This window comes from Numenius arquata, chromosome Z (genome assembly GCF_964106895.1).
Source record: "Numenius arquata chromosome Z, bNumArq3.hap1.1, whole genome shotgun sequence".
Lineage (NCBI taxonomy): Eukaryota > Metazoa > Chordata > Aves > Charadriiformes > Scolopacidae > Numenius > Numenius arquata.
This window is the reverse complement of record NC_133616.1, coordinates 23,994,865-24,022,192: the sequence shown is the minus strand read 5'-3', so window position 1 is coordinate 24,022,192 and position 27,328 is coordinate 23,994,865. Positions and strand designations below refer to the sequence as shown.

The 27,328-nt window shown below is 38.8% G+C and overlaps 1 protein-coding gene across 2 annotated transcripts in view; it reads right to left on the bottom strand.

Annotated features, from left to right (window-relative positions):
- Positions 1–22,902, bottom strand: part of SREK1 (splicing regulatory glutamic acid and lysine rich protein 1) — a 37,606-nt gene extending 14,704 nt beyond the window's left edge. The window contains exons 1-6 of one of the 2 annotated variants that reach the window (XM_074166832.1): positions 22,695–22,902; positions 12,686–12,819; positions 4,851–4,966; positions 3,362–3,526; positions 2,172–2,350; positions 1,431–1,561 (exon numbers count right to left, since the gene is read on the bottom strand). In XM_074166832.1, coding sequence (XP_074022933.1) covers positions 1,431–1,561; positions 2,172–2,350; positions 3,362–3,526; positions 4,851–4,966; positions 12,686–12,819; positions 22,695–22,855 — 886 coding nt within the window. In that variant the 5' untranslated portion in view covers positions 22,856–22,902. The remainder of the gene's footprint in view (positions 1–1,430; positions 1,562–2,171; positions 2,351–3,361; positions 3,527–4,850; positions 4,967–12,685; positions 12,820–22,694) is intronic. The other variant, XM_074166834.1, reaches the window with a different exon arrangement.
- Positions 22,903–27,328: the final 4,426 nt, after the last annotated feature.

Sequence of the window (27,328 nt, the reverse complement as noted above, 5' to 3'; positions counted from 1 at the left end):
TTTAAAGATCCCAGTTAACAATCTGGCACAAGTGGAATGTACCACATATAGTGCAAGGGGCCTACTCTTTGCATATCTTCCTTCTTTGCAAATAGCCTTCAGAAACATCCAAGAAAGTCATTGCATATACTCGTTGAGTGCAGCCATCCTGCAGCAGTACACATAAACCAGATAATTATAAACAGCTAGCTCTATTAGGAATGGGATTTATGTTGCTGCCACAATGCACAAGATCACAACATGTTCTCCTCTTGGTCTATTATTTAATATAATTACTTACTTTGTTTTTTTTAAATAACCTGAGAAGAATCGAGTAAATTTAGAGGGCATATTTTTGAAAACAAGCAAAAATGTAAATAATAAATAATACTTTCTTTATATAAATATACTTTTAGACATTTAAACCACTGTGCAAATATTGAAGTTTTATTCCTCAAAGACTGTTTTGTGGGAGGAAAGGATGGAGATGACAGGGTGAAAAGTTTGATCCAAAGGCCAGGAAGTCAACAGAAATCTTAACAGTGACCTCATCAGAATTTGGTTTAAACTCTAAAAGATCGTTATTCTGCTGCTTAACATTGAGGAAATGTTAAGAAATATTTTTCTTCCAACTCTGAAAACCAACAGAATCCCCCTACCCCCCCCAAGACTCTGCACTACCTAACCTATGTAAGACAATGTCTGGGTTTGTTAGTAAGAAGAATGACAAAATCTCACTGATCAAAAGAAAAAGGAGGATCTCAACTGCAAGTTAGACACATTGAGAATTTTTTTTATGCTGTGGTTTTGCAATCAGTTTAAGTCAGGATAAATCAGCACTCCAATGTCTCTCTAACCTCTCAACCCACCAACACCTTCCTCTTTGACCTGGCATTTCAGTGTTAACAGGGATTGGGAAACCAATTTAGATGAAAAACTGTCCTTTACAGTATGTTAAGTTTCATCCCAGATTTGTTCTCTGATCCCATTTGTTATGAGGATGCACCCAGTCTCGAGCCAGCACGAAAAAGAGCATAGTGCAGGTACAAAATTAACCTGCTTGCTTTCAGAACCATGCTAGCTCCCTCTAATCATGAAACTATGGCAGTAATGGGTGCTAGAGGAGAACAAAACAAAATATAAAACATTTTCTTTTAAAAGTTTGTAAGCACTTTAAAAAGCACCAACATTAAGTATTAATTTAATATTAACTTTGTATTTTTGAAAACATTTGGTGAGCATGTATCTGGAAATTAAACATGATGAAATGAAAAGTCAGCTTCATTCTACTGCTTTGTTGCATGAACACGATTTTCATAATTTTCCTTTTATTCCAACGCATATTGTTCACTTTTGAAGTACCATTTTCCTGTGTATGAAAACGCTATTTACAGCATGTGCCAAGGTACTTAGCGAACATGTCTGTTAGGTAATGAACATAATATACCTACCTGGCTCAATAGCAGCAGATATGAAAGACTGGGCTTCCCTTACTCGCTTCATCACTTCTTCCAGTTCCTTGGCAGCAGCTTGTGGTGTCATTTCAGGAGGCTTCACTATTGCATTATTGGAGTGATTTATTCTAAATTAAGGAAAAATAAAACCTTTAACTCTCAACCACTTGAAAAGGGAAAATGAAAAACATCTAAGAAAGAACAAAAACTCAACTTCCATGTGTGACTAAAAACTTCAAAGTTCAGCAAAACTACAGATTTTTCCTAACACTCATCTATTCTAAGTATCTGAAACATCTTTTATTGCTTTCAAATCTTACAACTTTTAAATAAATGTGGCACAATACTTCCATGCTAAAATATTTTCTAATACAAGCCCAGGAATCTACTTCTCTATTTCAGATCAAATCTCTACATTAAGGCCTACTAACTACATACACATCATACAGAAAGCTTAATTAGTACTAAGGACTTTACAGATTCTTTCACCACTATAGCTCCTACTACCTCAACATTAAATATAAATGTATTTTACTCAATGCCATCCATATTTGTCTCAGAGAAAGTTATACCCAACCTTGAAATTGGAGTTTATAAAATTGTTCCAGTTTGCTAACAATAGGTCCTTATATTCAAAAAATATTCATCACAGCAGTTTCCTGAACATCAGAGTCATAAATGCATAAGGGTACAAAGAAATCTCCCATTTAATAGTCACATAGACAATTAATTTCTTACTTTAGTGGCCTGTCTCCAAACATAACTCCATTAAAGGCAAGAGCTCGAGGTACAGAATTTTGGTCTGCAAATTCCACAAAAGCAAATCGTGTTGGTTGTGTCTCATCACCTGCCATTCGCACAAATTTGACTTCTCCAACTTGCTTAAAGAATTCAAGCAGCTGATCTGCTGTTGTAGTCTAGAAAGAGTCAAAGAGCTCAGCTGAAGTAAAACATATAATTAAAACCACTTATCCAATGTATCACATAATCTAAGAGCTACAGATTTTGGAAATTTATCTCACCAATATTATAGAGGCAACATGAATTTGGCAATGTTACACTTTAACATAGACGGGTATTTTTTCTTCCATTAATCTAAAGATTGTATTACAATTTAAAATAGTGCAACCACAAGCACTGAAATCCTACATCTAGGTTAAAAAAGCATTTGTATAGGACTTTGAACTTTTCGGGCAACTCACTTGAGATAAATGATGAGGAATTTCCTTATATACCTGTGTCCAAACTACTGCCTGTGAATTTCGATCAATTAAAAAAAAATAATATCCAAACAATATTACAAGTCTTAGTTTTATCTTTTTTTCTACTAGCTTCCAGCTTGTTTTGTTTTATCACGATCAACAGCACTTCTACACTCTGGCAGTCAAAAAACAACAAAACAAAATACTTACATTGCCATCAGTCAAAACCAAATCATTTTTCATTTAATTCAATCGATTGCTGAAAAAACCAAATTTCTGACAGAACTAACTTTCCTGTTATAGGAACTCAAAGGTGCTAATTTTGCAACTTCCACAAGAACACATCATTCCACCTTGCTGTACTTAAGCACCTGCACAGTGTTGTGGGGGAGAGCTACCATGGTCTCACGACTTCTGAGGCATTGCCCAGCTAACACAACCCAGCTGGACATGTGCACAACACACACAATCATGTTTCTTGAATTCAGCAGCAGTGTGATTTCTCTGGTATGCTGCCAGAATGAATTCCACAATGTGGTCTGATCTGATTGGCACAGAAGCATTCAAAATTTTAAATATCACTAGTAAATAAAAAGATTATTTTTTGTTTTTTTAAATTCCTATTGCCACCAACTAAAAAAATTCTTTAACATATAAGATTTGAATTCATAAACGACAATTTTACACCTTCCATTAGTATTTCCATTACACACAAAAAAAACCTACCTGGGAATTCAAGTTTCCAACATAGACTGTTCTCCTGATTTCATCAATTTTGGATGGATCCACATTCCCCATAATTGGTGGTTGTGGTATTTCTCCCAGTGCTGTAATGTTAGGGTCCAATGCTGCTGCTGGTATAGCCCCCAAAGTGCCAAGTGAAACACCGAGCTGGAAAACACAAAAACAGAATATGCTTTCCAACCAACACTGGTGGAAGATACTTTACTTGTTAATACTTGCCTGCCTTGTGCCTTTCTGTAGAAATAAATCTAATGAATACAGGCAATACTTTAAGGTCCCAATGACCACGCTTTTTATAGAATAAAAATCTACCCATAAGTAACCTTCTGTAGTTCAGATTTTCTGTGGGCTATCAGTTAACATCTTGTAAAGGGGTATGGCCAGGGATGCAGTATATCAATCAGAAAACATATAGGCTTGAATTTGTTTTTGGTTTGTTTGTTTTTTTTTATTTTTTTATTAGAAGTAGATGAGGAACTGCTGAGCCCTTGCCTGGCAAGGGAAGAAGGGAATTTACAGTGCCCAGGGTCAATTTTTTCTGTAATAGTTATCAGTCAATCAAAGGGACAGATAAGGTACCTTTTGGACAAATACATCATATAAGGCAAAATTAATTACAGTTGAAATGTGAAGGATATTAGGTGTAAGTTCTATCCCTACGAACACAGTCACTTCCTAGAGAATGAGGACAATACACCTCTCATTTTTGCAACTGGGAATTGAAATGTCTCCTGTGGAATGTCACCAAAAAAAGTCACTGAAAAATCACTACTAAATTGGTCTGCTGAGTTCCTGGTTTGAGTTTTATTTTCTCCACCCAAAAAAGCAACTGCCTTTCCAGCAAACAAATGTTCTAACAAGTGTGAGAAAATGTCAACAAGCCACCAGTTAATTTATTTTTTTTTATGTAACAAAAGAGAAAACTACTCTGTTTTCCCTGAATAGGTCACAGCAGCCTGCTGATGTCAAGAAAGGCTTACAAAGGCAAAAGGGAACTGAGCAGAAGCAGCAGCAGCTAGCTCCTATGCTTCTTGTAGTGAAAACATTGCTAGGCAAAGAGTCAAAAACCCTGTCACAAAGTTATCAAGTAGAAGAACCTTAATTCAGCATTTTATTATTCCGAAGAACTGTGTCAATATGACTATTATGTTGTAACAAATTTTTAGGAGCTGGATAGAACTGCCACTGGGCAAAATTAATGGATCTAGAAAAGCACAATTAAAATGGACACAACCAAAATCAGTACTTACCCACTATTTTGCACAATAATAATCCAAAAGAAAAACCCAGGAAAGATAGCACATGGACATCTTGTGATCTACCTTTAGAAGAGGCACTGCAGCTAAACCCTCACTGAGGGCATACAAGAGGACAACATCCATGGATTAGATAGTTCTTCTTCTCTGAACACAGAAAATGCTATCGAGTATAGTGGAAACCAGAAATCAAACAGCCATGGAATTTCACTTACTGTAGTCAAAGGGGTTGGTGTAGGTATAGGAAGCAACCCTGCACCAGGCATCAGGCTTGTCATAGTAGGAGCAGGCGCCAACAGAGAAAGGGCTTTGGCTTCATCTGGGATTTTACCTGAAGAAGCAAATGAAAGCGTTACACAGAGTTGGAACGCTACACAGATGTTACTCTTTCTATGATTTTACAATTACCCTTGCATTTAAAAATGTAATAAATAACAATGAATCTATCTACCAGATCCTTACAAAGAAACAAATAAGAACTTAAGTTTTTCCTTTTACCCTGTTCTACTAGGAAAAACAAAAGTGAGCAAAACTTCAAAGACTAGCAATCTCATTAATGGATTATTATTTTAAAAACTGAATAATGTATACAATTATTTAACACTTTGAGCTATGGGTCACCTGTACTGGAAACTTAATGTTCATGAACCAAACGATATCAAGCATGGACGCTTTCCCAGGGCGGTGTTTTCGCGGTGATCGAAAGTTGTTTTACACATGACAACCGTTCGTGTTGGCTGCATCACTAATAGCACACAGAACATCAGATACAGAAAAGAAGAACATTTTTTAAAGTTTAATCCCCAGAAATGGCAAATAACCAAATCAGTAAAAGAAAAAAAAAAAAGAAAAAACCCAACGTATGTGCTAACTGAAATTTGTGCTTTTTTTTTCTTAATCCTCTGGTGCTACCTACTTTGGATGTAAAAATAAATAAAAATCAAATAAAAACTACTGAACTACAGTGACTCCACACAATACATACTACAAGTGAAACTGGAGGTGGATAGAGCAGAAAATATTTAGATTTGTATTGTCTCACATTCTATGTCACCTCAGTTTATCTGAAACTTTGATAAATTAGCTTGAAATTTACTGAGATTGAAGAAAGTCATAACTGATCCACTAAGTAAGCCGTATTTTCCCAAAATATTTATCTCCTACTATTTCGATCGGATTATATTCCCCCGCCATGCTAAAAGTTTAAGTAATATCCAATCTGAATTAAACACAGGTTTCATTCAACATTAGTCATAATTAGACTGCTAAATGAACCCAAAAAATCTTCAAAAATCAAAAGATTTAATAGTAAAACCATTATGATTACTATTAAACGTACATATGAAATTTGAAATTCAAAGGGATTTAAACTAGTACAAACATTAAACACTAAACTGAAAAATGAAAGAAAGAAGTTCTAATTATACCAAGTATTGATGATCTATTAAAAATTACTGGCTTAGCTGTATTTATGCTATCCAACTGAGCCCTTTAGTACTACCCCATGCACTTTAAAGTAAATGCTTTTATTTAGACATAGTTTTAAAGGTCAAGGTATAAACAAATACTGTGTCAGTGGATTTTACTGCTTTGGTTCAAACTGCGTATGCTTTAACTATACACCCCCTAACTTAGGGATTTTTAAATGAATGTATTAATATTCTTATCAAAAAGCAAAATATGAGGTAAGTTTCAAAACACTGTGCAGTTTTAGCTATATGAGTTCCAACAGACCCCACAGGAAACATACTACTTTAAAAAAATAAAAAGAAGAAAAAAAAGTGTTGCAAACCTGTTCTACAGATCTGCAGCAAAGACTGGGTTACAGTTGGATATGACCAAAGGACAAAACAAATCCAAATGAAACTTAATTTATATGTAGCATGGGTGGAATAGAAAAGATAAAATAACAGTACCCATTTTTTCCTCATGCTTCCTATTTACACTTATTTTATTTATGTTAAATTTTGAGGCACCTTGCTCCTTAACATGTAACAAACACTTGACTTTTCTATCTAAAGGAGAAAAATAGGAAAATTATTAGCACTTAAGAATTAACTGTGCAGTAATGACTTCCAGGGCTTTTTCAAAAACATGCATGAATCTGAGACATCATCACAATGTTCAGCACTTTTTACAGATCTCATTTTGAAGTCAGGCATGCAATGCGAGGTGTACCCGATTTGCCTGACTGCTCATGAGTATCAGGTATTTTGCTGCACATCCTGCCTAATATGTAGCTAACTAACAGGCTCTCAAATATACAGCTCCAGCAGCTGTGCATGCAAATTAGGCATAGAATTATGTACCGTTTTTTCTGAAAATCAAAATACTTAAGTGTTTTCAAATGATGAATGAACCAGACCTTATCCTGAACAGCTAGCATCTTGCAATTAACTGGATACTCATGCAGGTTTCTACAGGATCAACAGACATGGCTCAAGTAAATCCAATAGTAGAAATGGTTCCGGAAGTGGTGTGTCTGCATTCTAATTCAGATCCTTGGTCAGTAACGTACATAAGTATATGCCTAATTTAAGTATGCGCTTACATACAGCCAATTCAATATACACTTAACCAGATAAACTTCAGAGTTGCTTAGGCATTTAGCCCTTTTAAATAGGAACTGAGTTAAGCACATAGCTAAACAGACAATGAGTCAAGTTCAGAAAGGTATTTAAATACAAGCCTAAGCTTTAAGCATATTGGTCATCTTGCTGAAATAATTGGAATTACTCATTTGCTTAAATGTTTCTCAGGGAATCCACTGAACACTTTTGGTTAAGTGCACTGTTATAGCAGTTCATAGAATGAATAACATGCGTATCTCAACTGTAATATTAGCAGCATTATTTCCAGAATACCTTGGTCCTTCAACAGTGTAATGTTTTATTTTAAATACAAATCTTATCAGTCAGTTCCATGCCACGAAGATTCATTTATTTTATTCAAGAATGAGAAAGAGTCTATCTCTGCAGACAGAACCCTGAAAATTTGCCTGCCTATTTGACATGCTGTCTTTTCAAAAGGTCCTTCTCCAGTTTTCAAGACCAGGTCAAACTTTTTAGTAATTCTATAGAACACAAACTGGTGTGTGTGTGGGGGAACCAAGTATGAAATATCTTGCAAACTTACTTCCCTGTTCTTTAAACAGTTTTGAAAAACAAATTAATATGTGAGGCCAAATAATCTCACAAGTTACAAGCTTGAAGTTTGAGTTTTACCTCCAATAATTTCTTTATAAAAGGAATACAAGTCCACGAAGATGCAACAAAACATGTGGGTTATGACCAACAAATCAGGACACTATAGTTTAAGAATAACTCTTTTGTTTTTTAAACTCGCAGTTTTTAAAAGTTGAGTGGAAATGAGGTAAAGATATTTATTTTCTAATGAGGGCAACAGACAAAATAAATATGCCATATCTATACCACATCCCTATAAAGATTTCTTAGAAGCTCTTGTGTTTAGAAAATCAAAGATTCTATGAACATTTACTTACTGATTCTTCACTATGCAAAGAAATCTGGAAGCAGAGGTAGATTAGCTCTGCATTACTTAGAGACAGCTTAAGATTCTTAGGAAATGTACAGTTGTCCTAAATATCAGTTATGATTGTTACTCTTCTGTATCATCAAAGTGCTTAAGAGCCCTAGTCAACCTAGTCCATACCAGAATCCATTTTGCTAAATGCTGACCAGAAGTATCTGTGTTAAGCAAGTACTGTTTACAATATTTTGATCCCCCTCCAAGTGCTCAGAAGAAATTAATTTCCTACTCTTTGTGCTGAAACTACATGGTTAATCCTCCCCCCCAAAAATGCTTCTGCAGTAAATTTGCTTGTTTTAAAAATAGTTACAGTTCATATCTACTCTGGACATAATTAAAGGAACTGTTATTTTCCTGCTATTTTAAATCAATGGAAAATGTACACTTACAAATAAAGTAATTTCTATGTGATCCAATTCATGATTCTTACTGGATTTAGCAGCAGTAATTAAAGAGATTACACCTACTGGCAATAACCTCAACTGCCACAGCTAAATCCAACAGAGATCACAAAGCAAAGCTCTTCCCAGCAGTAGCACACAGTCTGGTGCACTACCAGTGTGACACCAGTTGATCCCAGCACAGCTGGCTGCGAAGAGCAGTGCCCAAGTACTCGACACACCACCTCCTGCTCCACCACTTCAGTTTCAGGGCTTCTGTTTCACATAAGTAAGAACATCATTTGGGGATGAGAGCCCTCTCAATCACTCCGGCATGAACTGCCAAGGCTTCTGAGATTCTGAGATGACCAAGACGACACATTTTTCTCTTTTCTTCTTAAAATAACCACCACTGGAGCATGTCAAAGCACAATATACACACACATACACACACACACACAGAGAACTGATTCAATCTTCCCACAAATAACAGTGTTAAAAGACAATGTGCCTCACATAACACATTCCAACCAAAACTTCAGGCTGCATTTGTACTTATGAGTGGTATACAGTTTTTTCTGAAAATTACAAAAACAAAACGATGAAATCTTACTGCCACTGACCTCACTGGAGCAAGGTTTCATCAGTACCAAACATGTACTTCATGACATTCAATACTCATGAAAGTTCAATTTCAGAAATAATTATTTCAAACTCTTCATAAATTAGACATAAATAGACAGACTTCTTTTAAACAGACCATGCAACCTAAAATAAAACTACTCTGCTGAGAAGAGGAAAAGCAGAGAAAGATCATGACTTTACTTTGTAAAGTTAATTTCTCCAGAAGTAAACGTTTCAACTGTCCTTTTCCAAGATATAAACTGTCCTTTTCCAACTCATAAAGCATAACATATGAAAGAACGTATCTTAAACTGATATATTTTTCACTATTCCTGTCTGCTGACACAATGTGCTCATCTGTTGAATTTAGATGCTTAAATGTATTCCAAATCAAATTTATCAGTAACCCACAGCATAAAAGTTAATCATATTCTAACTTCTGTGTATACCATCCACCAATCATAAGCAGCTTCAGGTCAACTTCAAAATGAAACACTGTGAACCCTTTACAAAACACCATTTTTACAGAACTGAAGTACCAGTTCACAAGTACAAGGGAAAGAGATTTAACAGAACAAAACAAAAAAAAGGGACAAAATAAAATAAAAATAAAAATAAAAGAAACAAAGGAAAGAAAGCAAAATAAAATAAAAACAGAGACAGGGCGTCCATCTTCAGCAGGCCAGACTTCGATCTCATTTCCCCCATGAAGGTTTCACTTGGCGGCAGGTTTAGTGGCATGGCAAACAATGCCTAACTCAGGCAAGTGTAACAGGTCTGCCTTGGCCAGTCTAGTCATCTAATAATGCACAAATATCACACAGAGAAAACATACAAAACCAAATTAATAGTCAAAATCCATCTACCAGATAATGTGGACATAAAATTTAGAATGATTAGGGTGGCATCTTTGTTTATCTTTCAACCTTTGTGTTCTCAAAGTATAACATTTATAGAAAAGCCTACCAATACACATACTAAAAAGTCGTATTTTGACAGCTTATTAATGTTACTTCATTTACAATTACATTTTTGTTTAATTGTTTATTAAACATTACAAAATTAACACTTTTTTCATTGTATAGTGATTCCCTCCTCCTCCTCCCTTGATCTACCACTGTTTAAATACACTCAAAATTTCAGATTTTATTCTGGTTTTAAAACTAAGTTTTCAGAGTTCCGTATTACGTTCCTCTACATTTGATTCGGCGCATGAAATGTTTTATTACTGGCACTGTTGGCCAAGGATATAATTTTATCTCCCAGTAGAATATAGCCATCACTACTTTTAAAGCCCATGATACACTCCACTGACTCCATTAACAATGCATCATATGGTAGTCAATCAAAAATCTTGCATTGTGGTCTCCAAAGCCATACTTACTCCACACAATAATTTCCTCAGAAAGTTAAACCTATACAAATTCATGTCTTTATGAATTAAAATTAGTGACTCTGTTAGAAAGTTACATGTAAACAGCATTCTGACATTAAAAAAAAATTGACCTCACAACCCAATCATTTGTTCACCTGATTATGCACAAATCTCTGTGGGGTCCGGAATGATTTTGAACAGTGACAATTTTTTCTGTAATATTTTTTCTCAGAAGTGCCTAATAAGCCAGCTACAAATGGGGTTTGTCAGAGCTTGATTGTACTCTCCTTCCATTCATGGTCTATCACCAAGAGACAGAGGAAAGTAGCTTTACCTGCCTGTCGCCATATCACGTCAGGCAATGATCTCATCACAAGAAAAACACCAGGAAGTACTGTTCATTCGTTAGGCAGCATTCTTCCCTCTCTGGCAGTACCGAACCAGGATTAAGGTCTTTTTGATGAAACATAAAACTAAGATCCTGAATAATTTGTATTCAATTATTTAGGGGCAATTTTTCAATAGTAAGGACTCCGGTCCCACCAGCCTCTACAAAGCTTCAAGTGGATACAGCAATATCCTCTTTGTGGTTTAAGAACAGGTACAAAAAATAAAACCAAAAAGTCCCCCAAACAAGGTATAAAAGCAACTAAAAATCTAGGCCTCTCAAAGACAAATATATGTGCCATATGCTCCTATTAAGAAGGCTACAAGAACAGTCAGTATATTGTATTGTAGGTCAATATAGCCTTTAGTGAAAGTACTTACAGGTTCTATGACATTTTGGAGACTTGTCAGAGTTTGCTAAGAACATCCCAGACCATTATTACAGCAGCACGAATCTCATACTAGCCAGATCATGATGTGGCAAACATGCCAAAAAATGGTATTCCAGGACCACTGTTAACAAACTCCAAGAAGTCAACAGCATTTTTTCAACCAAAACCTGACTCTTGCAGTTAAAAAAGTTATGTTAATATGAGGCATTTCTTGACTTGCTACAGTTTATGGTTCAATCATTCTAAATATTGTTGTTTATGGCAAAACAGCTACCATGTTCAAAGTGAAGTTAAATTTACTCCACCAGCTGGAATATTTCCACTCTAAAGAAGCAAAAAGTCCAGAACCAAATGGGCAGATGCTCAGTTCCACAACGATCCCAATGAAGTCAATGGGGCTCTGCCTAACTCCAGTGATATTCCTACTGTAGGGACATGCTTCATGTAACACTATTCAGATTTGGGATATTACACTAATAAAAAGAACTACCCTGTATTCAACACATCTGTAAAAGTATGGCCTCAAAGCTAGTTAAACGAACACTTGTAAATTTAGTATTCACCAAGCATTTTATTTTATTAAGACTTTTAAAAATATTTCACACTGGAAGCATTCTGTACAGATCACTGCATTTTTAAAGAGAGATCTAAAATGAAAAAGGAGTACCAGTATATGTAAGAAAGCCTTTTTATGGCACACAAAGTAATACTTTCCACAGTAACAAGAAAGGAAAACTAAATTTTATTAAATTAGCAGATAAACATTCATATTAAAACAGTAATTATCACCATGAATGCTAAATATTTTAGATTAAATGAATCTAAAATGGCCAAATGCATATATATCACATGCCTACAAGACAAAATTGGGATTCAGCCTAAAAAAAATAGACAAAATAATCAGGATCTTAAAAAAAAAAAACAAACCACCAGCACACCAAAGGTGATACATTAAGATCCAAACTGCAATGGTGCCAGGAAATTGCTGAATCTTTTCAGTGCTCCATTGACTTCAGTGAGAACTCTGTGTGAGAATAAGCTTGCCAACACATACCATAATGAAGGGAATTATTTCATCTTCTTTTTTCTCAGAATATGTAACAACTATGGAAAATTGAATTATCCTAATTTAAATCAACTACCTTTTTTCTAATGCTGAATTTCAATTGAACCTATATAATTGTGCTTCTTCATTCAATTTTCAATTTTGTTTCAAGACTTTTCAAAAAGCAATAAAATAAAATAAAATAACAACAGAGCACCACCTTCTTACATGGAAAGCTTATAACGATTAGCAGACACGACAAAGACCAACATTACAGAACAATGTCTAAAATACTAACCTTCTGCGCAGGGCACAACTATCAAAGCTCTGTCAATAAAAACGGTGTTAGTTAGATGCTGGGCCACACCAACACTTGATGCTTCACGAAACTTAATATAACATACTTTGGAGGAAAAAGCAAGAGGTGCGTTGCTGCAAGATAAAAGGAAAAAAATAATTAGTCACATTAAATAACTGTATGCATGTATTTTTAACTATTATTCCTTAATAAAAAAAGTGCATTTTAGACTTCCTGGAAAAGTTAGCCAAAAGACAAGACTACAGAAATTTACTAACTTGCCTACTAACTATGTCACTGAAAAAACCATAGCATAGCAACTCCTCCTTTTTAATGGAAACTTACGGAAGCCAAAATCCCAAATTAACAAGGCTTACTTTCTTTTGTAATCTTGCTAAACACCATTGACCAGAACATTCCAAATTACTATTATAAGTAGCATATTTACTTCACACCATTTGTCAAATAAGTATTTTATAGTTTGTCTTTTTTCCTCCAAATCATCCTTGTTTAGGAAATTCAAACAACAAGCCCCATCATTATTCAGTAGGTCCTTCATATATTAGCCCATAATAACTGATACTCTTTCTTAGGTTGTCATTAAAGCAGTTTTGTTAATTCTTATCAAGATAGAAGCAGTTCTTGAGAGTTCTTTCAAATGTTAAGTCTTAGTTCATTAATGTAACAAAAATCCTTTTTATCATCTGCCTTAGTTTGGCATAGTGTAGTATGGAATAGGACAATACTGGAGGAGGTAGGAGGAATTCACTCTGGCTAGAAGAAGGAAGAAAATTTGTTATTTGCTTTTCCACTAGAAAGTATACCAACAGAGATGTCAGAAAGCATAACATGTAAACATTGTAATCTTGTTCAAAACCAAAGAACTTTGCTTTAAAAAATGTATTCCCTAGCCAAGGTTTGTAGCCGTTATACAAGAAGTTTATTTCTCCATATGAAGGAAGCACAGGAGAAATCTTCAAAAAGAGAATGCAATAGGATATTGCTGGAACATAGCTATTTCCATTTGGAAACACAATATGTCTTCTTGCAAAGCAGTAACTCATGGAAAATACGCTGCATAAACTGTTTCATCCTGACCCTCCTTCAAATGAAACAGAAACACTTATCAACTTTCTGGGAGTACCAGGAGCAGTTCAAGTTTAGCCCAGCCCACCCTGTAGTCCCTCAAATTCCAAGCAGGTAAATTCCAAAGTTGTTGAATGGACTTTAGTACTTAAATACATGCTCAGAAATTTTAGACAAATAAACAAAGAACTCTGAGCAGACAGACTGGTATGTTTCTGGTTACCAAAAAGGTAACACCTAGGTAAAATATCTATAGAGAGCCAGCCAAATTCAGAATGGCATTCAGAAACACTTATGATGGAAAATTCTGTGAAAACAGGTACTCTGAGGAGGCAAAAGTAAACAAGGAGTGGGAGAGAAACCAATATGAAAGTCACCCTTTACACAATTTAGAAAAACATTGCAAGATGACAACATTTCTTCTGGCCATTTATTTTGTTTACAGTGGCCAATGTCTTCACAGTTTTCATGTTTCCACATTCAGGAAGAAAATAATTGTACAGAATGGCTTCTCAGCCACCTGTTAAGTTATTGGTTCAGAACAGTTTCCAACAACAGAGATGAGAGTGAGCTATGACTTTCTCAGTATTCCGCAGAAATGTTTGCATACAACTTTTAAACTTACATATGTTGAAAAGCCAAACTTTACTCACTGCAAGGATTTTTTTTTTATGGCCACAGGGGTTTTTTGTTTGTTTTGTTTTGTTGGGAAGAGCGTGGAAGGGAGTCTCTGTGTGTGGGTTGGGAGGAGAAGGTGTTTTGCTTTTTTTGCTGTTGTTGTTTGGAGTTTGTTTGTTTGTTTTTAAATACACATGCCAGTGTTACAATCCAAATGGCTGAAGCTTCAACTGAAGATTCAGTGATCCATAGTGTTGAAGACTTCTAACTTCTGTTTTTTCCTTTTTTCGTTTTCATTGCTAACTCAGGTGGTTCTAGGCCCCATAAATAAACCTTATAAATTCCAACATTTATAGAGCCAGCTCTTACAAATGTAATTTTTATAATATTATCCCCCCCACCCCGTATGTCTTGGATTTCAATCACAAAAGCTATGTGTGGAAAGTATGTTAAAAAATATTAACATCAGAATACTGCTGCAAACAAGGCTCTAAAAAGAAGTCTTGGTACAAAGTGCTTTCTGAAGGTTACAGAGGCAAAATTCTCTTATAAGGAAACCACCTCAACTGAAAGCCCATCAACGCTGCATCTACATCAAGGGAGATCATTAAGATCCAAAATATAGAAAATTCTAAAAGGTTTTCACAGTGACTGAGTCCTCTCCTTTTATGAAGTGGGCCTCCTAAACCTCCCCAACAGGAACGTTAAGAAGTCTTTCTTAAAAAGTCCTATTCTGTTTTAATTCCTTTTGTTCCATTTTTTATTGCTAACCTTTTCTGAGGCTAGATTGAGGTAGAGTCATAATCTTCCTCCAAGCACCAATGCAAAAAAGCAACTCCTACATCTCTGATTCAAGGTTACTACAATCCAGTTCCTTTAGAAAAGCAAGAAAACTCAAAAAGGAAATAAACATCTAAATAGTACTCAGGCATTTATGCCATTTTTGTCTTCCTTTGTAAGGACACAGTAACATCAATCTACCAATAACAACCAAAGAAACCAACCAAAAATACTTCATAAGAATGACCTATTCAGAAAGCTACAGTGAAAAATCAAATAAAAGGCTACAAAATATTCCTCAAAGGGTCTGGATTTTCTCAGTGATGGAGGAGACAACAAAAATTAATAACTTATCAAAATAAGATGTTCTGGAATCAGATCATATCTAAATAAGTCTGTGTTTCATCTCAAAGGCCTCATCTATACTGCACTCATTGCAGGATATAAGAAACACTTGTGTGTTCTAACATGCCAAGACCACTCCAAACCCTCCCAAAGCAAAACACAGCAGGGTTTTTTGAATACCTAGTATGGACAGTTTGTGCCTCCCTGCTTTCAAACAATTCATTCTGTAAAAATCCAACTGTTGCTTAATAAAGCTTTCCAATATTTAACTGTTCAAAAATCCTCTGACAGCCACATTTGAAGGCTTATGGCTACAAATGTAATTTTGAAGGCTCCTCTGAAACACAGACTCAACTGGGTGACAAGCATTAACACAAAAGCATGATTGGGAGTAAGAATCTGATTACAGACATCACTGGTCTCTTAGTAAGCCAAAAAACAGAATCACAGAATCACAGAATCTTAGTGGTTGGAAGGGACCTTTGAGATCATCGAGTCCAACCACATTAAAAAAAAAAAAAAAAAAAAAAAAAACACAACACAAAACCAAACAAACAACAACACCCCCCCAAAAAAAAAAAAAAAAAAAAAAAAAAAAAAAAGCAAGCAGCATCCATCAACTAAACCCCACACACAACACCCCACCACAAACCAACAATCCCGGGCACTAGAGCATGCCCTGAAGAGCCACGTCTACACGTTTCTTAAATACCTCCAGGGATGGTGACTCCACCACCTCCCTGGGCAGGCTGTTCCAGTGCTTGACCACTCTCTCAGTAAAGTAATTCTTCCTAATATCTAATCTAAACCTCCCCTGCCGCAACTTCAGACCATTTCCTCTGGTCCTGTCGTTATTCCCTTGGGAGAAGAGGCCAACCCCCGCCTCTCTACAGTTTCCTTTCAGGTAGTTGTAGAGGGCAATGAGGTCTCCCCTCAGCCTCCTCTTCTCCAAACTAAACATGCCCAGTTCCCTCAGCCTCTCCTCATAGGACTTGTTCTCCAGACCCCTCACCAGCTTGGTGGCTCTCCTCTGGACACGCTCCAACTTGAAGCTCTGAGTGGTTGGCATACTAGAGTGCATACCCAAGGCCTGTCACACCCTGCGAAACAGCTTCAGATTTCAACTGTACTGCAAATTGAAAGTTATCTATAAAAACTGGACTCTGTCCTGGTCAGAACTGTGAGAATAAGAAGCCGTACTTCATCTTCGCAAAAAGTCTACTTAAACAGCCCAAAGAAAAGTACCAAATTAATGCATTCTTTAAGAACACATTTCATAAATTTAAATGTAAGTCACTTCAGGCTGTTAAAAGCAACACACAAAAGACAAAAGCTTCAGGGAATATTCTACACAGAAGGGAACACAGTATACCCTCATGCTCTTGTATATTCAAATGTCACCATCATCGCTCTAGTGTGGTTTCTTGAAGACCTTTTGCACATGCAGGCTTGCAGGAGGCCTCCTCCCTAGCTCCTTAGTGGTTTCTGTGTATTCCCACTTGAGAAAACGCAGTTGAGCACTGGAAGCTTTGTAAATGGGAAGCCAAAGAGCTCCTGTTAAACAGCAACAGCAATTCTCCATTCCCAACATGGGAACTCAGATCCCTAACCAAATTGTTACCATACACTGGCATTCAAAACTTCAGGAGTTTTTCCTCATACTTGCTGACAAAGTATCACTGTAGCTGACAGCAAAGCCCCACTAAACCCACCATCTTCTACACAGAAGTGGCAAATCCACATTGCTGCTCGTGTAGCAGCAAGTCCTAGTACATAAACTAATTCTCTTACCCAGGCTATGGTTATAATATAATTTTTTGTTCTTGTTTACTTTTTCATCCTATCTAACCATAATCTTCCAAGTCATTTTCATATACATCTATAATTTTTCTTTACAATATTTAAGTCTTTAGATTCAGGAAGAAACCAGAACTCATTCAATAAAATTAGAAACCTGCAATTCAGAATCATATTATCATAGAACGATTTGGGTTGGAAGGGACCTTAAAGATCATCTAGTTTCAACCACCCCATGCTTTGAATTTTAAGATTAGAGTTTCAATGGAAAGCCTTCCAGAGAGCAGGCAGTATATAATTGTACAATCAAGTCCTGGTTTAAAATTTTCTTGTAAGAAAATAAGTAAATACAAAGAGCCACCAGTAACAATGCAGGAACTTCCCCATGGAGAACTAGCCTTTCAGGAACACGGTATGAAATCCATCCTTCTTAAAGGATGTTTCATCAGCAATGACTGAAGAAACTGAAGGGCTTTGATCAATGACAATAAAACATGAAGTGACAAGCTACCAAAAAGCATAGCATGGTTTTACTCAACATTCATAAAAAACGTCCTCCCAATCAATTTGAGATTTATAAACGACCCTAACAGAAACTGCAACTTTAAAACCACAGTCTTAAGACACTAATTGCTGGGAAAAGTCACTGGCTTCAGGAAGGTTGAGGGGAATACTGAAGAGTCATCTTGAAGAGCCTGGACTTTATTTAATGCATTAAAAAGCTGAGATGATTTCTCTCTTCCTCTCCACATTTTGCAGGCTTGCAAGAACTTTAGTAATGTACTGTAACATTAGTATGCTTTCTTTTTATTACAATCTGTAAGTAATTATATTCAGCAATTGAGTCTTCCTTTAGTCTTTTAAGGAAAATCTCTGCTGCATCCTAAAAAACTGAGGTACCTGTTAATAAGAGAAAAATTGTAGAAAATGGGTAAAAAGGAACTCTTCTCTCTATAATGCTAGTTCAGATAACCATACCATAGTCCTGTCCTCTGCTTTACAGTCACTAAAGCACAAAACCTATAGGTGACAGAGACATCATCCTCTCTCCCTAGTAAGTCAAAAACCTTCTCTTTTTTCATTTATTTCATTTCAAGGTAGGGTGTTGCACAATGAATTAAGAGTGGAACAGTGCTACCACAGGAATTTCCTGTAAGATGGAAATGATCACCTGATCAAACGCATAATTTCTACAATCCTCTTGGATTGCTGACACAGCAAAATATCAGAGGATTAGGAAAAAAAATCCAAAGTTATCATGCAAAGCTGCATCTCCCAAGAATGGGAAAAATATTTCAAAAAATAATTAAATTGTCAACAGCAATGCTCCAAAATGGTCCACGTCCTTGACCAAGTTAATGCACAAATACCAGAATGAAACTTGTTCGAGACTTGCTGCTCCAGCTGGATGTACGTAAGTCTAAGGGGCCCGATGGGATTCATCCCAGGGTACTGAGAGAGCTGGCTGATGTTATCTTGGGGCCTATCTATTATTTTTCAACAGTCCTGGGACTCTGGAGAGGTCCCAGTCCACTGGAAGCTGGCAAACGTTGTTCCAATTTTTAAGAAGGGTAAGAAGGAAGACCCTGGTAATTACAGGCTTCTAAGATGCACTTCAGTGCCTGGTAAAATTATGAAGAAGGTTATTCTGGGAGTTATTGAAAAATACTTGAGAGACAACACAGTCATTGGTCATAGCCAGCTCAGGTTCATAAGGGGCAAGTCCTACTTAACCAACTTAATTTCCTATTAAGAGCGTGTCCAGAGGAGGGCGACCAAGATGGTGCAAGGTCTCGATAACAAGACCAAGGAATGGCTTGGGGAGCGGCTGAGGTCACTTGGTTTGCTCAGCTTGGAGAAGGGAAGGCTGAGGGGTGACCTCATGGCAGCCTGTGCCTTCCTCAAGGGTGGCAGTGGAGCGGGAGGTGCTGATCTCCTCTCACTGGTGACCAGTGACAGAACACAAGGAAATGGGATGAAGCTGTGTCAGGGGAATGTACTGTATGCATGTACTTATGCATGTACACGTATATTCTGCTTAATGTTATGCATTAACAACAGAGCTGGAAGTTCACATCCATTACAAATAAACATGCCCAGCAAAGGCAATGGGATTACAAATATTACAGTAAATTCTTTAACAGGAATGCCCTTTTTTTTTTCATATACATGAAACGACACATACAGAAGAGAAAAACTTCACTCTGCTCTGTAAACTCACGCTTGACTAAGTGAAAATATTTTTTATGTAAGCTGAATATTTGCAACACAGAATTAGAGAGAAAACTGGTTGCAATTCTACACAATACAACTTGTGACTATTTCACCTCATTGCTTAATCTATTAAAAAGTTAGAATGCTACTCTTTTAATATTACACCTTATATTATTCTTGAAACAATGGTTGCTGGCTTTATTTTTTTAACTACATATTTCTATACAAAGGCTATCAAATGGGGTCCCAAACTCAGTGGGAACTTTCACTTAATTTAGGTAACACAAATACTCTCAGATGACTGAAAGCTACTGTGTCACCTTCCTTTTATTCCTCAGCATGAAATAAATTAAAAAGAGAATATTCACATTTGTTGTTCAATAGTCAATATCCATGAGACCTTTAGTTCACTAAGTCAACTTACTGAATTATGCTTTTCATCTAGAAACCAGACTGAAATGTGAGTTTCTGCTGTTCCGTGAAGGCAACAAACTTCATGCTCTACAATATATTGAAGTTTGGATTTCTTACAGAATTATTTTTAAAACTAAGACTATGAGGATGTGATTTTTGGTCTGATGTTGATTCTAATGTAAAAAGCAAATTTCCCTTTTAATTGAATTAATGGAAAGGATTCATTTTAAAAAATCTAGGCCTTAAATTGTTAAACACTTAAGGAAAAAGCAGTGGCAGAAAATAATTTTAACAAATTGCAGACATCTCCTGTAGCATCTTTTTGCTTGGGACACCTTTGCTTCCCATATACTCATCAACAAAACACTATTTGCTGAATTTATCATAACATCAAATATATTTTCAGAGAGTCAATAGGAAGCATGTCTTTTTTTATTTCACAAAATGGGCATTAAAGTAAATACTTAATTTTTTTGGGAAGTCAGGTCAAATGTCCATAACTATTAAGCAAGGAAGTAGCTATTTCTAAAAGCTATGCACAAAAACTGTACATAAAACCAAGAGCAAAAAAAGTAATCACAGTCCTGCATCCTATCTCTGAAAACTGAATTAATCATTTACAGCACTATAGCCTTGACATTTCTAAGTCAAACCCTACTATAGTACTGGATTTTAGTATTTTATGTGTACACATGCACTTGAAAAATTTTATACAAAGGCACAAACATTATTTGCATATGAATCTCAAGAAAGTATCTATTTGCCTTAACTCTGTTATGTAACTTAGTGGAAAAGAAAAGCAACAGCTATAACAAAAAATGTATTTGGTCAGGAGAAAACTCAAGCGTATTAAGAAGCAAGTGTGGAACAAGTTCAAAGTAAAACCCTAGAAAACTGTATAAAAATCACCATAAATCTATTACACACTGTTTAAAATTCAGTAAGGATGTTTTAAGCTGTGCTGGTGTTGGCTGGGATAGAGTTAATTTTCTCCACAGTAGCTAGTATGGGGCTATGTTTTGGATGTGTGCTGCAGTGTTGATAACACAGGGATGTTTTAGTTACTGCCGAGCAGTGCTTACACAGAGTCAAGGCCTTTTCTGCTCCTCACACCACCCCACCAGCAAAGAGACTGGGAGCGCACAAGTTAGAATGAGACACAACCAAGACAGCAGACCCAAACTGACCACAGGGATATTCCATACCATACGATGTCAAGCTCAACATATAAAGCTGGGAGAAGAGGAAAGAAAGAGGGATCCATTCAGAGTCATGGTGTTTTGTCTTTCCAAGTAACCATTACACATGATGGAGCCCTGCTTTCCTGGAGATGGCTGAACACCTGCCTGCCTAGGGGAAGCAGTGAATGAATTCCTTGTTTTCCTTTGTTTGTGTGTGCAGCTTTTGCTCTACCTATTAAACTGTCATTAGCTCAACTTATGGGTTTTCTGAGTTTTACTCTTCCAATTCTCTCCCCCACCCTGCCAGGGTTGGGGGGTGGCAGAGAGTGAGCAAGCGGCTAAGTGGGGCTTAGTTGATAACTAGGATTAAATGATGACATAAGCATATCTTTACATGAATGGATGCCTATTACATATACTTTATACACATATTAAATCTTATTTTTCTGAATGGTCCTCATTCAAACCTACTCAGATGTAACGTAGTAATGTCTAAAAACGGATAACCGCCAACTTTTTTGCTATTTACTTTTAAAAATCATAATTTTATTCATCTGAACGTCTTCTTTGTATTAAAATCGAAGTATGTGGATGTGAATGACTCCCCTTTCCGCTTTTCCTATTTAATTTTCAGAAGAAAAAAGAAAAGACAAATGGTTTGAAAGGACACGTCAGTCATTGACTTCATACTACAACATATGCTTTAAGAAAAACAGTATTTCTTTTTCTTTCCTGTTCTGTTGTTCATCATCTTCTTGGCAGAAAAAATATTATTTTGCGAACCTCTGTTATCTCCCATCTGAGTGCACCCCTTGCACCCAGCTTGAGATGATAATAACAACTACAGTTTAGAGAAACGTGTCCGTTATTAACTTTCATTTACTGCACACGTCTTCTCAGGGGCATTTCTGAGCCCAAGATAGGAAGGTTCCATGCTTCTAAGAGCAACTATTTTGGCTTCTGTTCGAGTACCCCTTGCTCAGGGAACAGAGCCCTTCGAACAAAAAACAACCAAAAAAAAAAAGGAAAATATTTGATCCCACCAGTACGCACCGCCCGAGCAGCTGGCAGCCAGCAGGGCAGGGGTCAGGCTTGGGGCTCTCTCGCCCGACCCTCCTCCGCTCAGTCCGAGCGGAGAGGAAGGCGAGCTCCAGAAAAGAGGTTTTGAGGAAAAGGAGGGGAAGAGACCTGTGCCGGGGAAGCGCTCCAGGGCAGCCTGGAAGCACGCTTCTCGCCAGGCCTTTGGCTGTGACTCAGTGCCAGCACCCTTCAGCGGGAGGCCGCCGGGACGGCGGTACACAAAACCCGCCGCTCTGTAGGTACTCCCCGGCTCCTCCGGGCTGGCGCCGCCATCTTAAGTCCGGGCGCAGATCCTCTCTCCCAGCGCCCCGGCCGTACAAAGGGGTGGGACCACGTGACCCACCACCACTCCCGCGGGAGGCTCCGGTGCCCGCACTCAAGATGGCATGTAGGGCCTTCTGCCTCTTCCCTTCCCTCCACCCGCCCAGCCCCTCTAGGCCTCTTCCTCCTCCCAAGTCTCTATCGCTCCGGACGCCGGCGCAGGCCCCACTTACTCCGGGGGATAGAGGCGCAGCTCCTCGATATCGCCCAGGAAGCCGAAAAGAGTCCGCATCTGCTCGCTGGTCACTGCCGAAGAGAGGTTCGTGACCTGGATGACCGAGGTGGGGCCCAAGGGGAAGCCCAGCGGCACCCCGATGCCGCCGCTGTTCATCATGGCGGAGCCCGCACCGCCGTGCCGTTCGCTCCCCTGCCACACGCAGCCGGAGAGGCGGACCTGACCACAGAGAGGAGCGCGCGGCGCCTGCCAGAGCGCCCTAGCGCGCCGGCCGCTCTAGCGGCGAACTCGACTGCTCCCTGGAGGAGCGTCAGGGCGGGCGGCCGCCTGTCCTCCGCCGGCGGGGGCTCCTCGGCGGGAATTGACACCCCCCCCCGCCCGGTGCACACCGGCCTCCGGTGGCCGCGCTCCCCCCGCAGCTGGGCGGTGGGAGGAAGAGGATCCTCGGTTCCCGAGGAACCGGCCGGGCCGCCGCTGCCAGACGGGAGCTTCGGCTCCGCCTAGAAAGGGGCGCGGGGCCGCGCGCGCGCGCCTGGGAGTTAACGGCCGCTTCCACCCCACCTCCTCCCCCCCCCGCCTTAACGGCCTCCCTTCAGGCGCAGGCCGCCGGCCCGGCCGTCGGGGGAGCGGGCGGCAGGGCCTGCGGGGGCGGTGGGGCGGCTCCGTCGCCGTGGGGAGGGCGCGACGGTGGCTGCCGGTGGCTGATACCCGCCCCAAGGCGGCCCCAGCACCTCGGTAATCGGTCTCCGTCGCCTACAGGGCTCTGGGTGTGAACCCGGAGTACCAAAGAGGCTGGGTACAAAACCCCACTTCTCGTCGGGCAGGGTTGGGTCCTTTAGTTGATTTGGCATGGAATCGGCCAGACGCTCTGCTGGCAAATTAAAATATGCCCCCAAGAAATGGAAGAAAAAAAAAGTAAGATTTCCCATTTAAATGCTCTTTTGGTGGCTAAGTTCAGTAGAGGCGGTTTAATTACCCTAGGGAATAAACCCTTGAAAACACCCTTACTACGTTTAAATAGGAAGAGGTTGTAAAGGAATAAGTTGTTAATGTTTTTGTTATAACTTGACTGGGAATCTATCCCAATTAAATCGATCTTACCTGGAGTTACAGTTCAAATTCTCTTTAAATATTAAATTGACTGGAGGAAACGAGACTGATCCCTGTCAATGTGGGTAATCACTAAAGTTCCGTCTGTAGTCTTTATTAGGTGGTAAAGAACCGTACATCTTGGCACTGAAAGATTTTAAGGTTTCAGACATGACTATTTTAGTTTTTAAGACTTTGCATACCCGAAACCTGAATTGAGAAGGGACTGGAGTATTTTTGAAGCTCTCTGGGCTGAAAAAGATTGCAAATTTGTGATACTTCCCTGAGCAAGTAGGTCAGTTGTTACAGAATCTCCATAGATAAGTCTGGGTAATGCTTTCTTTATTGATGCTTAATATGCTAAAAAATTTTAAGGAATTCCAGGCAATTGTTGGAGATTTATTTAAAAATGCCAATGTGTATATTTCAGGTAGTACTTATTTCAAAATTATAGTCGATGCACTCATATTCTTTTTCTAAATGGAATCCATAGTTCAAAAGAGCAGGATTTAAGATCAAAGTTAAATCCTTTCAGCCATTCTGGTAGCCTTTAATTAGACTAAGTTTAGAGAAGTTTAACTTGAGAATTCAAGATCTTTGTTCTATATTGTGCAAAATTAAACTCTGGTATCATTATTTTATCTATAGGAACATTACCTAAAGATTTCCTGTGTTTTGACTAGTACATCTCATCCAAGACAGCCAGCAGAGGTGTAGAAGCTATTACTGTTTTGAACATTCTTGTCCTTTCTCCTCACATCTCTCACTGGAGGGCACCAGAAAAATGAGCTCTAAAATTTGAAAAGTTCTGTCATGTGAGAACTGAGTGGGACACCCTCCTTTAGGTAAAGCCTTTAATAGTACATGTGAAATTCTGAGCTACTGATCTGCCTCCCAAAAACAAGCAAAACACTGTTTAAATTTTCTACTCGTCAGTCTCTGCCACAGGACATAATTAGCTTGGAAAATAATATAAATAAGTTAATTGGGATTTCAGAATAATAGCAAAAAAAAAAAACCCAAACCCAAAACTGAATTCACAGGCTGCCATTAAAATGCCAGAAGCAAACAATGACTCTGTTTTAGCCAAACTTCAAAATTTAAAAGTACGTAAGAGCCACTCCCTTTTCTGTAATAAAAAACAGACCTATTGAGAAATAAAAAAATAAATGGGTAGACATACGGAAGGGGAATTGATATACAAGTACTGCCCTAACATCATCTTCTCTCTAAATGGTTAACAGACCTATATTAACAACTTCTTACAGGTAGCTGTAGGCCAAGAGAAGACTTTAGTTGTGATCTAAATGGATTAATACATATAGGAGCATCTTCTCAATTTTGCTCACCTGTTTTTATAGTTTTTGCTAACTGTATTGGTGCGCTTAGATTCAATAAATAAATAGTTTCATTTTACCTTCACGTGGCTTGTACAGGCAATGGTGGCAGATTAACAAGCAAAGACTGAGGCATTTGTGACTGCAGTGCAGAAACCCTTCGGCTTCTCCCAGCTGGGGATCACAACATCCACACAATAGATTTTGACTGAGCGAAAAACTGTGGGTCAGTGGCATAAAATCCAGCTGGCAATGAGTCAGTATGTACCCCAGTGTCATTATTGGGTCCAATACTGTTATATCGTCATTATGTCTCCATTAATGCCCTGGACAGTGGGACATAGTGCAACCTCAGCAGGTTTGCAGATGGTACAGAATTCAGAGGAGCAGCTGATACCTTAGCGTGTATGTGCTGCCATTCAGAGGTGCCTCAAAAGACTGGAGAAATATCTGGCAGGCATCTCATGGTGTTGAGCAAAGGGAAGTGCAAAGTCCTGAGCCTGGGCAGTAATAACCCAATGCACCAGAACTGGCTGGAAGCACCTGGGAGTCCTGTTCAACGAGTTTAACATGAGCCAGCAATGGTCCCTTGCTGCAAAGAAGGCCAACAGGCCTCTCAGCTGCATTAAGAAGAGCATCACCAGCAGGTCGAGGAAGGTGATCTTTGCCCTCTACTCAGCACTGGTGAGACAACATCTGGAATGATGTGTCCAGTGCTGGGCTTCCCAGCTCGGGAGGCTTCTTATCAATGTGAGTAAGTACCAGGTGGGAGAGTGTAAACAAGATGGCCAGACAAGATCTTCTCAGTGGTGTCCAGTGACAGGACAGGAGCAATGGGTGCAAACTGAAATATGGGAAATTTCATTTAATCAGAATGGTGGATCCCTAGGGCAGTGAGGAGGGCGCACAGCAAGCTCACTACCCTGGGCTTCAGGAGAGCAGACTTTGGCCTCTTCAGGGATCTGCTTGGCAAACTACCATGGGATAATGCCCAGGTGGAAAGAGGAGCCCAAGAAAGCTGGTTAATATTCGAGGATCACCTCCTCCAAGCTCAGGAGCAATGCATCCCAACAAAGAGGAAGTTGGGCAAAAACACCAGGAGGCCTGCGTGGATGAACAAGGAGCTCCTGGAGAAACTCAAACACAAAAAGGAAGCCTACAGAGGGTGAAAGGAAGGACAGGTAGCCTGGGACGAATACAGAGAGATTGTCCAAGCAGCATGGGATCATGTTAGGAAAGCTAAAGCCTAGACAGAGTTAAATCTGGCCAGGGATGTTAAGGGTAACAAGCAAAGCTTCTACAGGTACGTTAGTGATAACAGGAAGACTAGGAAGAATAACAGGAAGGAAGCAGGAGGCCTGGTTACCTGGCATATGGAGAAGGCTGAGATACTCAATGACTTTCTTGCTTCAGTCTTCACCAGCAAGTGCTCCATCCACACTACCCAAGTTGCAGAAGGCAAAGGCAAGGAGTGGGAGAATGAGGTACCACCCACTGTAGGAAAAGATCAGGTTTGAGACCATCTGAGGAACCTGAAGGTGCAGAAATCCATGGGACCTGATGAGATACATCCATGGGTCCTGGGTGAACTGACGGATGAAGTTGCTAAGACACTATCCATCATATTTGAGAAGTCAGGTTGAAATCAACTGGAAAAGAGGAAAGATAACCCTCATTTTTAAAAAGGGAGAAAAGGAAGACCTGGGGAACCACAGGCCGGTCAGTCTCACCTCTGTGCCCAGCAAGACCATTGAGCAGGTCCTCCTGGAAGCTATGCTAAGGCACATGGAAAATACGGAGGTGATTGATGACTGCCAGCATGGCTTCACTAAGGGCAAATTGTGCCTGACAAATTTGGTGGTCTTCTACAATGGGGTTACAGAGTTAGTGGATAAGGGAAGAACAACTGATGTCATCCACTTGGACTTGTGCAAAGCATTCAACACTGTCCTACATGACATCCTTGTTTCTAAATTGGAGAGACATGGATTTGAAGGATGGAATACTCAGTGGATAAGGAATTGTCTGGATGGTTGCACTCCAAGGGTTGTGATCCATGGCTCGATGTCCAAGTGGAGACCAGTGATGAGTGGTGTTACTCAGGGATTGGGACTGGTATTGGGACTGGCACTGTTTAACGTCTTTGTCAGTAACATGGGTAGAGGGATTGAGTTCACCCTCAGCAAGTTTGCCGATGACACCAAGC